The sequence below is a fragment of the Suricata suricatta genome, chromosome 2 (genome assembly GCF_006229205.1).
Source record: "Suricata suricatta isolate VVHF042 chromosome 2, meerkat_22Aug2017_6uvM2_HiC, whole genome shotgun sequence".
Classification (NCBI taxonomy): Eukaryota; Metazoa; Chordata; class Mammalia; order Carnivora; family Herpestidae; genus Suricata; species Suricata suricatta.
Window position 1 is genome coordinate 14,659,525 of NC_043701.1, and position 16,267 is coordinate 14,675,791.

The following is a 16,267-nucleotide window of genomic DNA, read 5'->3' on the forward strand; positions in this document are numbered from 1 at the left end:
AACCCAGACCTGTCTGCAGGGGTGGGTGGTGTGTTCATGTGCCTCTCTGTACCTGCCGGGGGTAAATCCTCCCTGAAGTGGATTTTCCACCTGGTGGAAAGAAAGATGGGAGTGTGCTCACCAGCCCGTGGCCTCCCAACTGGATAGCACACATCTCCTTCTGTTTTTCATGTACTCTCATTTTAAAATGTAGTATTGATGCATTTAGTATGCTAGAGGACCCAGCCTGTGGGTGATGGCAGGTTCTCTAGCCCCGTGTAGGAGGCCTTGGGGCCCGGGACGGCCGTCTGGGGAAAAGAAGGGCCTTCCCCAGGATGCTCTCTCCATGCGGGTGCCAGGAAGCTTCGGGAACATTCCATGTGTCTCATTTCTCTCCCCTCGGCCTGGCAGATCCAGACAGCGCTGCGGCACAAGTCCGAGATCGAGCACCATCGGAACAAGATCCGGCTCCGCGCCAAACGCCGCGGCCACTACGAGTTCCCGGTGGTGGATGACCTGTCTTCCGGCGACACGCGTGAGCGGCACCGCGTGTACCGCAGGGCGCAGATGCAGATCGACAAGATCCTGGACCCCACTGCCAGTGTGCCCTCGGTGTTCATAGAGCCCAGGAAGAGGTGGGCATCCACAGAGCGGCTGCCCCCTAGGGTTGCCTGTGGAGGCGCCCACTACCTTGCTCCTGCTGGACCTCCTCTCATTCTCCCGCCTGCTCCTCCAGGGGCCTCAGAACCCCGTCCCTGGGTGTACTCTGCCTCCCTGATTTCAGCTAGCTGGACATGGCAGTCACCCTCTCTTTCTCAGATGGCTCTGACCTAGTCTCCCTCACTAGGGACCCTCCCCTCCTCTCCCATCCCACCCTCACTCCCAGTACCTTCACCTCCTTCACACAGGCACCTGTCTGGGGCAGGTGCAGGTCTCCGAGTCTTGGTGCCTTGGTCTAATGCGCCCCCGACCCGAAGGCGCAGGCGTGTGCCGTCATCACTGCTCTCATTTGTGTCTTGCTCTGCTCAACACCTGTGACGGCTTCGGTTCCCTGCCACACGGAGCCCGTCCTGTAACAGGAGGGGCCTGCCTTCCCGATCTGGCTGCTTCCCCACCATCCAGCGGTGTAGACAGACCTGTCTCTCCCTTCCACGGGCCTGCTCTTGCCCGCCAAACACTCGGGCTTCGCATTTCTGGCCCTCACCCTCTCCCCACATCCCTCCCCTTCTGCAGGTCTGCTTGCTCTTTCAGACCTAGTTCCGTGCCGGAGAGCCACCATGGAACCGGTAGCTCACATGACCTTGCCCCTTTCTGGGAGTCTGGAAAAGGCCATGGTTATATATTACCCTATGTTACTCTCTGTTGTTGCATGTGATTAATGTGCTGAGGTAGTTGGTGGCTTCCTCCTGGCAGAGACCGTGTCTTACAGGTTGTTTGTACCCTGGGGGGCGTTTACCTCAGTGGCCAGCATACCCCAGCTGCTCAGAAAATACTTAGTGTTTAGTGGATAAGCTCCTGGCAGGAGGGATTATTTCCTGTGAAGGTAATGTCCGTTTCCCGCCCCAGCAGCTCCAGGATAAAACGGTCTCCTAAACCACGCCGGAAACACCAGGTCAACGGCTGTCCCGGAGATGCCGAGAAGGACAGACTCATCACCACAGACAGCGACGGCACGTACAAAAGGCCCCCCGGCGTCCACAACTCTGCCTATATTGGTTGCCCAGTACGTAAGGCGGACTCTGGCTTCCGGAGCCGGGGTGGGGCGGCTCTTAGGAGAGGGAGCCCCGGTGGCCGCTGGCCTGTGGGGTGTTGCTGCCGATGACGATGACGGACACCCGAGGGCCAGCTGGGCCGTGAGCCTGTGGGGCGAGGGGGCGGGTAGGCTGCTCCTTTGAGAGGAGACGTGAGTCAGAGCCCAGCAGGCTGCGGAGCGAGCCCTCTGGAAACCTAACTCAAGTTTGTGTTTTCTGAACACGAGCCCCGTTCTCTTACACCTCAGGTTGGGTCCTCCTTGAGGTTAACTGGAAAACAATTCCTTTTTTTCCTTCCCCTGGTCAGAGAGCTGTTTGGGTTTCTCAGTAAGAGGAGGGGTATTTAGGGTCTTGTCTCTCCCTTCTGTTCCTAGAGTGCAAGGAGATAGTTTATTTGTGTGTGTGGGTGTGTATGTGTGTGTGTGATTTTAATGGAAGAAAGGGCTTAATGGAAATTAAGAAATACGGAATTGAACTTTTTTTTTTAAATGGAAAGGGGCACACACAGAATTGCTTGCAGTGTTAAAGGCAAACATTGAGAGCATTAAGACGCACATACACAGACCCCATTGAGTAGGGAAGAAAGTGCCAGCCTCCCCAAGGGTCTGTGACACAAAGACACCCCAAGACGGAGGGAGAGCCAGATGTGGCTGACTCCAGCAGTGCCGGGACACAGAGCGGACACCTGTAGCCACGTGCCGGGGTGCAAACCTGGCTCTTGGCACGAGACCCCTTCCTCCTTCCGGAGATGCACTTACAGAGGCGCCCTTGTTTAGAGAGAAGTCAGCAAAAACAAAAAACAAAAAACTGACATCTTAGAGAAGGAGCTTGTGATGCACATGATCACTTTGGATAGAGGGTATGCAACCAGCCATTGCCTCCTAAATTACTCAAATAACGAACCCCAAAAGACACAGAAACGAATTACGCAGAGATGCCAAGCACCGCACTGACGTTGGGGCTAGATAGCACTGAATCGTGATCATCTGAAAGATCTGGACATTTCCTTGGCAACTTACTGTGTATCTGGTGTTTTAAAGACTGGCCGTGCCTGCTTGTGAGGATTGGTCCAGTCCCGGGGGGCTTGCAAGGTTCTCTGGCCGGGACTGCTTTGCTCCTGAATGGAAGGAGCTGTGAACGAGCCGGGCTGGCGGTTCCTGCAGCAGGTGGTGCTCTTGTGCTGTCTTGCGCTGTGGACAGGTGGCTGTGTGGGCTTCATCTGGAGAGGACTGTCCCCTGGGCTCCCCAGGATGGTCGCTTGAAGCTTTTGCTTCTGTCTCACCGGGGACTTGCAGTCCTGATGCGTGAAACTGATAAATAGAAGAAGAAATCCGTCTTCGCCCTTGACTTCCCGAGCCAGCCAGGGCTCACCTCAGAGGAAGTCTCTGGAGCGCTGTTTCAGGCCTGAGTCCGTCAGCCATGGCCATGCAGTCTTTTGTCTTCCCCTTGCTCTCTCCCTTTGTCTTCATCATTGGTCCGAAATCAGGCCTCCTTCAGGTGGCCGGATCATTGTTTTACTTCTTGCTTTGTTTCGTAGCGGAAAGTGCAGAGACCCCTCCTTCAGTTGGGGGGAAACGGCCTTACGCCTGGAGACCTCCGCCTCCGGCAGCCGGCTTCATGTTTTCAGAGATACCCTAAAATGAAATTTTTCTCACAGGAGCTTTTTACATTCCATAAAAATTCTGAAGCACACGCTTTCAAAGATAATCCCCCCTTTTTTTTGGAACACATTTTTATCTTAGGTAGTATTTCATCTTGAAGATTAGACTACCCATACTTTTTTTTTTTTTAATTTTACAATTTACCCTCAAAATGTCTTCTCTTTATGAGCTCTTTTCTCCTAAAGTGAGTGAAATATTCCTAAATTGGGGAACTGGGGTTACCATCATAATTCAGGCCTCAGCACACTGTGGCCCTCAGGCCAAATCCACCCAGCCACCTGTTTTTATAAAGTTTTATTGGAACACCGTTGCCCCCGTTCATCTGCATCTTATCTATGGTGGGTCCTGCTGCAATGTTAGAGTCACTGTGACTCACAGAGCCTAAGATACTTGCTGTCTGGCCCCTCAGAAAAGGGTTGTCTACCCCTGATAAAATTTAACAAACCTGGCACTTGGGAGAGTGAGAAGAGTCTCTACTAATGATTATGTTGGGACTGCAGGCACACCCTTGATTGTCCTGGGCCAGCCAGAGTGTCTGGTCACTCTCTTATAATGCCCCTAGATAGGGGTGCAAAATGGGCACCAGAGTACCTCATCTCTGATGACTGGAAGTCCAAAACCTTCCTGTCTCTCTGAGGAATGCCGGGCGAATGTGTATCTGTACAAAGGAAAACAAATTGACGAATAACGAAATTATCAGACTGAGATTCATGAGGGTGGAATTCAGTTTCCAGCAGGGATCCTGGATCAATCTTCATTTCCATAGACCCCGGTTCCCCGGGTATTATTAAGTGCCATCTCTACGTGAAACACCCGATAGGTGTTGAGATCTAGAAAACCGAACAAGATCTCTTCTTGACCTGCGAGTTGCTGGCAGTGTAGCCTGCAGATTGAGGAGACTGGAAGAAGAAGAAGAGAGTGGGAAGCTCTAACGTCATGGCTGCGTAGCTCTCTGCCTTCTTGGCAAGATTCACGACTCCCTCCTTCACAGTGTACTTCTTGCTGTAAAAGTTAAGCCGTTCAGGCTGGCAGTTGTTTGTGTGGCCACATGCTCACTTCCTTGCCATACCACGCTATAAAGCAGGATTCAGCTGAGTAAATATGAAGACCTAATAAGCTTTGCCCAACAGCTCATGAATCCGGCAACATCAGAGCAGGCACGGGTGGAAAGGAGCTGCGAGGAGCTGTACAAAATGGAAGGGGGCAGAAAAGGAAGCTTTCTAACAAAGAGTGACTTGTTTCAGGCAAGGTCACCTTTCTCTGGGGGAAGGGCGGGGGTCTACCACGCACATTACCTCACTAGCTTGGATCAGGAATTTCCAGATTGACTGGTTAAAGGTCACATTCCTGGGAGAGGCAGAAAGTGCAGTGAAGTCTTGCTTTGCTCTCTGGGGGTAGTGACTCCATTTTGGGCCTGTTTGCTTGCTTTTATTTTTTTGCCACTTAGTTGTTTACCGGCACCACCACCAGGAGCATCGCTCTTATCTTTGGAGAGGCCCTTCACTTGCCAGTGGGATGTTTTTATGGACACACTTTTCCTTTGCCCCACCATAACTGTTCGTTTGGTGACATGCTGCTGACCACAGTCTTCCCTACCCGCTCCTCAAGAAAACCAGGAAGGAGAGAAGGGCCTGCATGTGGCCCTTTTATCCGCCGCATACGGAAAGGAACACAGATTTCTTCCAGAGCTACGTCATACATCAGAGAACCCCTTGGGGCCCCGAATCCTTACCATTCCTGGATCACAGCTCTGACGTAGTGGAGCCTTTCCTGGGATAGGCCAGTTTTAGAGAAACAGACCAAGGCATCATGCACACGGCCGTGGGACCGCCTGCTGGCTTTGGGGACAGGGAGGGCACCTGCTCTGCCTCAAGAGGCCAGTCACTGCTCCGCAGCAGCTGTTTCTGCCGGGGGAGTAAGGGCCCTGGACGCCATAGCTTCAGATTCTGCCAAGAGAATCCAGAAATCTGAGTTTTAATATGAGATCTTCAGGTTTTAAAATATATTAGCTCTTTATTTTTTTAAGACTGCCCAGGCCAAGCAAAACAGGTCTGTGGGCCGTTTGTGGTTTGCCAGTCTGTAGTGTGGTTTTCTGTCTGGAGTTAAGCAGTGGCTGCCCTTAAGTATTTGATGCTGGCATGAGTATTAATGGATCATCTGTTGGATAGGACAGAGTCTTTTAAAACAATTTTTTGTTAATGTTTATTTTTGAGAGAGAGTGCAAGCAGGGGCAGACGGAGAGGGAGACACAGAATCAGAAGGAGGCTCCAGGCTCTGAGCTGTCAGCGCAGAGTCCAACACGGGGCCCAAACCCACGGACTGTGAGATCATGACCTGAGCTGAAGTCAGATGCTCAACCAAGTGAGCCACCCAGGTCCCCTTTGTTTTTTCTTTTTCTTTTTAATATTTATTTATTTGGGGGAGAGTACAACCCTGGGATCATGACCTGAACCAAAATCAAGAGTCAAGGGCTTAACTGACTGAGCCACCCAAGTGCCCCTGTATAGAATAAACTTTAAACCTTTCTTGATGATTCATGTTATTCAGAGATAGTTCCACTGGAAAACATGTGATTTCTGGGGGCACCTGGGTGGCTCAGTCGGTTAAGTGCCCAACTCTTAATTTTGGCTCAGGTTGGGATCTCACAGGTTCACCTTGGGCTCTGCACTGACAGTCAGAGCCTGCTTGGAATGCTCTCTCTCTCCCTTTCTTTTAGCCACCCCCCCTCCCCGAATAAATAAATACACTTAAAAAAAATTAAAACATGGTTTCTGAATAAATATTATCTATTTACTATAACAAGTAATTATAATAAGTATTAAATTTTTAAAAGTTTACTTGAGGAGGCCCTGGATGTCTCAGTCGGTTGAGCTGACTTTGGCTTGGGTCATGATCTCGCAGTTCATGAGGTCCAGCCCCACCTTAGGCTCTGCGCTGACAGCTGAGAGCGTGGAGCCTGCTTCTGATTCTGTGTCTCCCTCTCTTACACCTCCCCCGCTCGCACTGTGTCTGTCCGTCTCTCTCTCTCTTTCTCAAAAATAAAATTTAAAAAAGTTACTTGAGAGAGTGCACACGTGTGTTCGTGGGTGCGTGGGGGAGGGGCAGAGAGAATCCTGAACGGGCTCCACGCTGAACACAGAGCCGCACGTGAAGCTCAGCTTCAAGACCATGAACGAGATCATGACCTGAGCCGGTATCAAGAGGCAGACACTTAACCGACTGAGCCACCCGGGCGCCACAGTGTTAAAATTTTTTATACACACAGGTGTAATATGGTGATGACTCTGAACTCTTTTGAGGGTATGTAGGGCTACTTTTTCTTACTGTAGTCAGTAGACTGCTTTAGACTTTGGTATCTGTGGAAAGTTGGCTAGGTATTTTAGTAACTAAGACTCTGAGACATCGTTTTTGTCTGCTTAGGGACATATAATAAAAATATATACTTGTGAGGTGCCTGAGTGGCTCAGTCGGTTAAGCATCTGACTTTGGCTCAGGTCATGATCTTACAGCTTGTGGGTTCGAGCCCTGCGCATCCAGCTCTGTGCTGACAGCTTAGAACCAGATTCTGTGTCTCCCTCTCTCCGCCCCTTCCCCAGCTCACACTCTGTCTCTCTTTCTCTCTCTCAAAAATAAATAAATATTTAAAAAAATAAAATATACTTAGAGGTATTGAAACTCATTTCAGATAGTAGGCAGAATTTTGCTGGACGAATGATTTTTGAATATTTTCACTTTTTTCTTTCATCCTGATTCAAGCTCCGCCTGCCACCACCACCCGTTAGCTGTCATTTAAAAAATTCTTATGGTTAACCTTTTCCTCAGCATCAGTGAAAATTGTTAAATTCCATTCTGGCCCTGTGGTTCCAAGTCACCGCATAAACTCACATCTGGTCCTTGTTCCGTTTGCTCTCTGTCTTGCTCTAGTCTGACCCCGATCTCCCGGCCGATGTGCAGACGCCGTCCTCGGCTGAGCTGGGGAGGTATCCAGGCCTGCCCTTCCCCGCCTCCCAGTACGTCCCGCCCCAGCCGTCCATCGAGGAGGCGCGCCAGACCATGCACTCCCTCCTGGACGACGCTTTTGCCCTCGTGGCCCCCAGCAGCCAGCCCACCGGCGCTGCGGTCACAGGCCCCGGGGTCCCAGCTGTCCTGCCTGTGAACAGCACCCCTTCCCGGGACGAGAGGCGAGCCACCCAGTGGGGGTCCTTCTACAGCCCTGCTCAGACGGCCAGCAACCCATGTAGCGTAAGTACCGGCCTTCTAGAATTCTCTCACAGGCCAGATGTTGGAATTGTGTGGGCCTGTTGCCTCAGTTTTAGAATCACTGCATTAATGCTGATTGCATTTGATAAGAGTGAAAGCTTGGCTGGGAGGGGTCCCAATTTTTATTACATTCTCGTAAGTCAATTCTTACTTGGAAGCATCCTTTTATGTTTTTATGCAACTCTGGTATTTTATGGGACTCTCTTCCTGGGTTCCATTCAGTGTCATGAAATGGAGGTGGGTCTTATTCTCACTGATGTCTGTATAAAAGGTGCATTTTAGAATGTACTAGGTCGTTAGGCTTCTTAGAGGGCCCCTCGCGGCTCTGGTTGTAGAGGCAGCTGGCCCACGGGCAGGTGAGGGCAGCCGTTTCAAAGATCAGGTTTCCATCCTGGATTTGACATTTCAGAATTTCCTCTGCGTTTGTCATCCTTTCTTTTTTTTTTCTTTTTTTTTTTGTATGCCATCAATTCTTTCAAATGTGCCTTCTCAAAATATGGGGAAGATGTCAAACTGAAGGATGTAACATTAATTATTTTTTCTGCTAATTTTAGATTGGATGATTGGACTAAAGCATTTGATTTGGAGGGAAGTTAATTAGTCACAGTTTGAATTTCTCAAGGAGAGTTTATGCTGGGTCCTCTGATTTCACTATCCATATTAAGGTGGAATTGGGTGGTAGTGAACATATGTTAAAGGCACCTTTATCTCTGAAATTGGTTTGAATTTTCAGAATACACCACTAATAATTGTTTTCTTCAGTAACTGCTACCACGCAGCAGTGGGCGAGGACAGAATTCCATTCCATCCTGTTATTGTCTTTAATGTTACAGCTGTAAATGTTAAATACCTCATAATTATAACCAGTAGTTTATAATCTTTAAGGAAATGGATGATACAGAACAAACTCATCGAAAGTGACTGTGGCTTCGTCTGCTGTCTGAGCTTCTTTCATTTGTTTATTCATTCAGATAGATTGGTAGAGCGCCTGCTGTGTTGGGGTGTTCTGCTAGGTTTTGGGGAAACAGTTGCACAGTGCATAACTCCAGCTTCTGCATGACGGCAGTGGGTGTATAGACAATTGAGGCAATAATTCTAACACAGTGTGACGGGTCCCTTTCCCTTGGCATGGGGGAAGTATAGCCAGGGAGCACCTGCCTGAGCTGTGAGGTGTTCAGAAGGATTTTCTAGATAAAATGTCATCTAAGTAGAAGTCTAAAGATTAATTAGTGGTTGTAGTAGGGAAGCATGGCAGAGACAGAAGTAAGTGTCCAGTACAGACTTTTTCTGGACAAGATGGAGGAACAAGATTAGATTACTTTCCTTCCAGAAACAACTAAAGTAATGGAAAAGGAAAGGTTTTCACAACCCTGGACATTAGGCAGCAAAGGAGGGATTGCTGAGAAATGAGCTGAGCTCTACACGCATGCCAATTCATAACTGGAGAAAGTTTTTAGTTGCAGTGCAGGGAGGGAGACCTCAGGCAGAGAGCACTGTAGTCTCTCTGAGTTAAGAAAGGCAGAGTTGGAAGCTGGGGAGGAAAAAGTAGCTAGATTTCACAGCAGAGAGAGAATTCTAGAGATCTGCAAAGAATCTTCATCTGAGTACTCATCAGTTTAAGGGTATGAGGAAACTACCCAAGACTAGGAAAGAACTGCCTAAAAAAGAGGGAACAGTCCTCAGAACTTGCAGAGATGTAGAAATAAGTTCCTACTGTTGAATGAATCATGTACCCCAAAATCCATATGTTGAAGCCTAAATCCCCATGTGGCTATATTTGAGCTGGGGTCTTTAAGGAGGTGATTCACTTTAAATGAGGTTGTAAGGTGGGCACCAGGATGGCTCAGTCAGTTAAGTGTCCGACTTTGGCTCGGGTCATGATCTCATGGTACGTGAGTTCGAGCCCGACATCAGGCTCTGTGCCAACAGCTCGGAGCCTGGAGCCTGCTTTGGATTCTGTGTTTTCCTCTCTTCTCCCCTGCTCATGCTCTATCTCTTTCTCTCTCTCAAAAATAAACATAAAAAAAATAAATGAGGTCATAAAGTTGGAACCCTGATCTGATAGAACTGGTGCCCTCATGAGAAGACGAAGAGATACCAGAGTACTCTCTCTGTCATGTGAGAACACAGCAAGAAGGTGGCTGTCTGTAGCAGAAAGAGAACTCTCTACATAAACCAAACCTGCCAGAAACTTGAACTTGGACTTTCTAGCCTACAGACCTGTGAGAAAATAAAGTTCTTTTGTTTTAGCCATCCAATTTATGGCATTTTCTTGCAACAGCTGAAGCTGTTCCTTTCTTTCCAGAGTGGAAAGCTGCACAATTCACAGAGCACCAGTTAGATAATTCAGAAGGAGCACTGGTTTGCTTCAGTAGTGGGGCAAAAGGAACCCCAGATTAAAGCTTCCTTAGATCTACCCAACAAAGCATAAACACAATACCCAAACCTGAAGAGAGCCCAAGAATATTTATAGAAAAACAAAAGTATACAGCATCCAATAAGGTAAAATTAATAATGTCTGAAAACCAAAACTAACCAGATAAGCAAAGAGGCAAGAAAATGACACAGAACTCGTAGACAAGGATTTTAAAAGAATAATTATAATGAAGTTTCATGTGTTTAAGAAGCTGGAGGACAGATTGAATGTATTAATTAGAGGCACTGAAGACATTAAAGGGTGCAAATCAATTTAGAGATGAAAACTATAATGTCTGAGATAAAATACATACTTATGAGGTTAGTGGCAGATTGGATAAGATGAAAAGATTTGTGAGTTTATGTACTGATAAAATAATATCCTACATGAAACAGTAAGTAGACTGAAAAAAATGAATAGAGTGTCGCTGAGCTGAGGACACCTTCAAGTGGATTAATATACATGTAATTGGAGTTCTCAGAAGAAGGGAGGGAGAGCTAGAGAAAATAATTGAAGAAATAATGACCAAAAATTTCTCAAATTTGATGAAAACTATGAATCTGTAGATCCACAAAGATTGATGACCCCCATGCTCAAGAAGCACGAAGAAAACTGTGCCAAAAAATATAATCAAATTGCTCAAATTAAGTGATACAGATTTTAAAGTCATCCAGAGATAGAGGACACATTGTATGCAGTGAACAAAGGTAAGGATGACAGCAATATTCTCATTGTCCAGAAGACAAATCTTTAAAGAACTAAAGGAATAAAACTATCAACCTAGAATTCTGTATCCACTGAAAATAACTTTCAAAACCTTTTCACACATATAAAAGCTGAAAGAGTATATTACTGGCAGACTTGCATTACAAGAAATGTTATAGAAAATTCTTTAGGCAGAAGTAAAATGGTACCAAATAAAGATCTAGATCTATACAGATGAATGAAAAATATTAGAAATGTAAATATGTGGGTAATTAAATCCTTTATTATTTAAATCTTTAGAAAAGGTAATTGGCTGTTTAAAGCAAAAGGATATTGTAAGGTTTATAACATATATAGAAGTAAAATGTGTGAAAACACAAATAGCACAAAGGCCAAGAGAGGAAAAATAGAAGTGCACTGGTTTGATATTTTTATACCATACACGAAGTGAAATGATAGCATGTGAAGGTAGACTGTGATAAGTGAAAAATATAGAATATAAACTCTATAGCAACCATAAAAAAATTAACAGAATAATATCTAATCATCAACAAAAGAGTAAAAAATGAAATGATAAAAAGTACTCAGTCCAAAAGAAAACAGAAAAGGAAGAAAAGGGGAACAAAGAACTGATGGGACAAATAGAAAACCGATACCAAGATGGTATTTTAAATCCAGCCCTATCCATAATCACATTAAATGTGAATGGCCTAAATATTCCTATGACAGAGCAGAGATCGTCAGATAGGCTAAAATGTAAGATCCAATTATCTGTTGCCTATAAGACACCTACATTAAATATAAAGCCATAAATAGGTTAAAAGTATGGAGAAAGAAAAAAATGTATGGAGAAAGATATACCATGTTAACACTAATCCCAAGAAACTGACGTGGCTATATTAATATTAGCCCAAAGGATCTCATAGTGAAGAATATTACACAGAGGATCATTTCAAAATGCGTTGGTCAGTTCATCAAGAAAACCTAAAATCCTAAATGTTTATGTGCCTAGTAGTAGAGCACCAAATTACATAAGGCAAAAACCGGTAGAACTGCATGCAGAAATAAGCAAAGCCACAGTTACAGGCAGAGACTTCAACGCTTCTCTTTCAATAATTGATAAAATGAGTATACAGAAAATCATTAAGGCAGGGAAGACTTGAACAATTCTCAAGTTATTACTTATTATCAGCTTGAACTAATTGACATTTATAAAATGCTCTACCCAAGAAGAACAAAAAGAATATACATTTTCAAGAGTACATGGGTAATGGGGATTAAAAATGTGCACTTAATCATGATGAGTAAGATTATAGACCATATTCTGGGCCATACGGCTGATCTCAATAAATTGAATGAGACTCATATTATCAAGCAATCCCATAAGAAATGGGAATGTTTTTGAACACAGATGTCACCAAAAGAGAAATACAGATAATAAGTGGACAAATATAAAGACTCAGCAGATGGAGAGATTCAATCTCATTAGTCATTAGTGAAATGCAATATTAGAATATGAACAACTAGAATTCTCATAAACTGTTGATGAGAATGTAAAATGGGAAAAAGCACCTTGAAAAACAGTTCAGTAGTCTCTTAAAAAATTAAACCTATATCTACTTCTGACCCAGCCATTCTATGCTCAAGTATTTACTGAAGAGAAATGAAAGCATATGTCCAAAGACTTGTACATTGTGACAACTTTATTTGTAATAGACTCAAACTGGAATCAACCCAAATGTACCTCAACAGATGAATAAACAAATTGTACTGTATTTATTTAGTGGAATACTACTCAATAATAAAAAGGATTGAATTATTTATACATATGACAGCATGGTTGGCTCTCAAAATAATTATGTTGAGGGAAAGAAGCCACCCCTTCAATGAAAAAAAGTGCATATTGTATACTTCCATTTATATATAATTCTAGAAGCTACAGTCTATAGTGACAGACAGCAGATGAGTGCTTGCCTAAGGCTGGGGTGGGTTTAGGAAAGGCTGTGAGACAGAGGGATCACAGAGGGGCACCAGGAAACAGGTGATAATGGATATGTTCATTATCTTTTTGGGGCATGGTTTGCAGGTAAAAAACATATGCGAGAACTTATCCATTCGCATCCTTAAATATGTGCAGTTCTTTGTATATCAATTATAATGAAATACAACTGTTTAAATGTTTGCCCCAAAATGTTCTTAACAATGAAATGAGTTCTGGGTGACTAATCCAGAGCTAGAAGCAAGAGTGCTGAGACCTGAGGCAGACGGGAGAAAACAAGAAGCTGATAGGGATAGAGCCTAGACCTCATCCTGAGGGTCGTGTCTGGACATGAAGAGTTTTGAGCAGGCCAAAGACAGAATTCAGTGTGCCCATCTGACAGCTGGCTCTCGTTTTAGACTGGAGAACGGTTTGTTTGAGTGCAAGACCAGAAGCAGGGAGACATTCAGGGCAAGACACTGAAGGGCACGGACAGGGAGTTGGGGTCAGTTAAACACGCTGCATCTCTGTGGATTGTTCATCTGGCGCCACCATCATCTCTTGCCATCATTACCGGAGCTTCCTAAGTGTCCTCCTGCCCCTGGCCTTGAATGGAGGATGTCAGGGTGGTGGCTGACCTGTAAAATGCCGTACACTGGTGTTGAGCAGGCTGGGGAGCTGGGAGGCTGGCCCAGAGGTGCATCCTGTGGGGGACAGGAGGACAGGAGGACCTGGCCAGAGAGGGGAACCGCAGAAGCTGCTTGACTTAATCTGGAGTTTTCCTCAGGACGAGTTCTCCTCTCACTTTCCAACATGACCTGGTTCACTGCTCTTTTACTTCTCTCTGCTCCTAATGCTTTCTGAATTGTCCTGTGGAGAAATCTGTGGCCATCTTAATTTCCTGATAACAGATGTATGTACCCTACGTGCCGGGAAGTATGAATAATTCTGGACACTCAGCCAGTTTTTCTGAATCATCCCCCAACTCCCCCAACCAGTGTCCATTTTATCTTCAGATTCAGTTCTTTCACTCACTTCAGGGAAACTTTCTTTTGTATCTGAAAAATAATTTTCTTACTCTATTTTTTGGAGTCAAAGATACCAGTTATCTTGGTGTTGACTCATCTTTGTTTTCTGTACTGATCCTTTTATCTCTAATTGCTTTAGCTACTTTGTCCTGGTTTCTCTGCCTTCATTATAATTATCATGGGCCTTTTCTCTGTGGCATTGATTTGATTTTTAAGTCATATCTGTTCTTCTCCCTGCTACTTGATTTTCTTAGAGTCATAATGACTTGGTTTTGGTCCTCAAATCATTTACACAAATAATTTGGTACCATATTATTTCAGTTCTTGGTGTCCCATTTCCGTTCATTCTGTTGTTTTCTCATCTCATCTTTGAGCTTAAAAGAAGGAACTGTGGGGTGCCTGGATGGCTCAGTCAGTTAAGCATCAAACTCTTGATTTTAGCTCAGGTCATGATCTCATGGTTATGAAACTGAGCTCCACTTTGGACTCTGCTTAACATTCTCTCTCCTTCTCTCTCTGCCCCTTCCCTGCTTGCAGTCTGGCTCTTTCTCTCTCTAAAAAAAAAAAAAAAAAAAGAAAAGAAAAGGAATTGTTATTCTTAGCATATTAGCCATTAAGCAGCCACAGTCCTTTTTTCTCCTGGTTGCAATTTTCCTCCATCTATAGCATGAATCTCTTCCTTTCTTTCCTTGTTTGGTTTCTGCTGATGAATTTTAGCAATAATTTTTTAACTGGTTTGGGTTATGACTTTTATTATTTATTATTCATAGGAGTTGAAGATGAACACTTCTGTGATAGTGCCTTAATCTATCAGCTTAATCAAGAACGCCAATCCAAACACTATCACTGAGTGGTTTTCTTCGCATGCTTAACTGATGACACCCCCCCCCCCCGCGCCCCCTGGCTTTCTCATCATGGACGTTCGATATTACCCTTATGTATTTTGATGATGATAGTAGTTTAATATATAAATATGTATATTTCACATATACCAGTTTAATAGTCTGGAAAACCAGAATCACGGGCTGTGTCTGTGCATATCTAATGTAATTTTATCATGTTTATAAATTACTGTTTGTTCCCAGGAGGAACCTGATCACCCTTTATTATTTCTTTCTTCCAACTGCAGTAAAAACTACAAGAATGTGGATTTTGAGGTGTCTTCAGTTACCACAGGGACGACCTTTGCTTACCACCTGCTGACATTTTTACTCTCCCTGTGTTGTGTAGGGTGTTAGGTATGCTTTGGTGCAAAGGCTACCTGAGAGGTGTATTTCTGCGTTTCTGAGTCACGTTCACGTCCCTGGAGCAGTCTTCCCAGGACCAGGTGTGGATGCCTGACTGCATCCCAGATTCCACCAGCCATTTAACGTGCCGTCTTGCTCTGTTGGCCTGTTTTATACTGAGTAGAGAGGAGGGATGCATTAAAAGGGGATTTTTATTTGATGTTGCTCGTTGAAACCATAAAATTTTCTTTCATCCCCCAAAGATTTATACAGGTGTGACATACTTGAACATTGTTTGTGATTTAAAAAAGAATTTTTTAAAATGTTTATTTGTTTTTGAGAGAGAAAGAGAGACAGAGCATGAACAGGGGAGGGGCAGTGAGAGAGGGAGACCCAGAATCCGAAGCAGGCTCAAGGCTCTGAGCTGTCAGCACAGAGCCCGATGTGAGTCTTGAACCCACGAACCATGAGATCATGACCTGAGCCGAAGTTGGACGCTTAACCGACTGAGCCACCCAGGTGCCCTTGTGATATATATATTTTTAAAAACCTTTTCATTGGGACGTATAGCCTCTGGAAAAATCACTTTCTTTTTCTGCTTACAATAGAGTTGAAACGCCTAGCACCATAATAGCAAAACAGAGTGGACAGCTATTTTTCACTGTTTTTCTTTTATCACTTCAGGACTTCCTGAAATCCTGATACATAAACTTCAATCTTTTTTTGTTTTGTTTTATTTTGCATATGAATGTGTTTAAAAAAAACTCAAAACTCTGCTGCAAAGCCGAAGGGCCCCTGGGAATAATCTTTATCTGGTCTCAGATTTCCCTTTAATTATTTGGAAAAGGAATTGAAACTCCTTTCCCTTCTATTCTGGCTATTTTACATCAGTTGGGGAACTCTGCAAGGTTCTAATCCCCCTTCCCCTGCCAAGGGGATGGAGCAGAAAGGTTCAGAAGGTGAAGTAATTTGAGCCCAGTTTCGTAGGCATTAATCCCTTCAAACCATATGAGGTGTACAGTTCATTCTATCCTTCTTGGCATCAGGATACAGGTCCAGGGAAGTTGAATAGCTTTGCCAGTATGCTTGACTCCAAAGCCTCTACTTTTCTTCACAAAGTAGAGATTAATTCAAGAGGGAAAATCTGCTTTGGGAACCGTGGGCAGTGCAGCACAGTGGTTAAAAGCGTGGTCTCTTGAGTCAGAAAGACTTATTAGAAGGAAATTACTTAAATTCCTTTTGAGTTGATTTCATCTATCAAAT

At 44.7% G+C, this 16,267-nt stretch overlaps 1 protein-coding gene across 1 annotated transcript in view; it reads left to right on the forward strand.

Annotated features, from left to right (window-relative positions):
- Nucleotides 1-16,267, forward strand: part of KIAA1549 (KIAA1549 ortholog) — an 85,512-nt gene that overhangs the window by 43,513 nt on the left and 25,732 nt on the right. Inside the window, exons 12-14 of the mRNA XM_029917923.1 lie at nt 391-614; nt 1,549-1,702; nt 7,316-7,633. Of these exons, the coding sequence (XP_029773783.1) occupies nt 391-614; nt 1,549-1,702; nt 7,316-7,633 (696 nt within the window). The remainder of the gene's footprint in view (nt 1-390; nt 615-1,548; nt 1,703-7,315; nt 7,634-16,267) is intronic.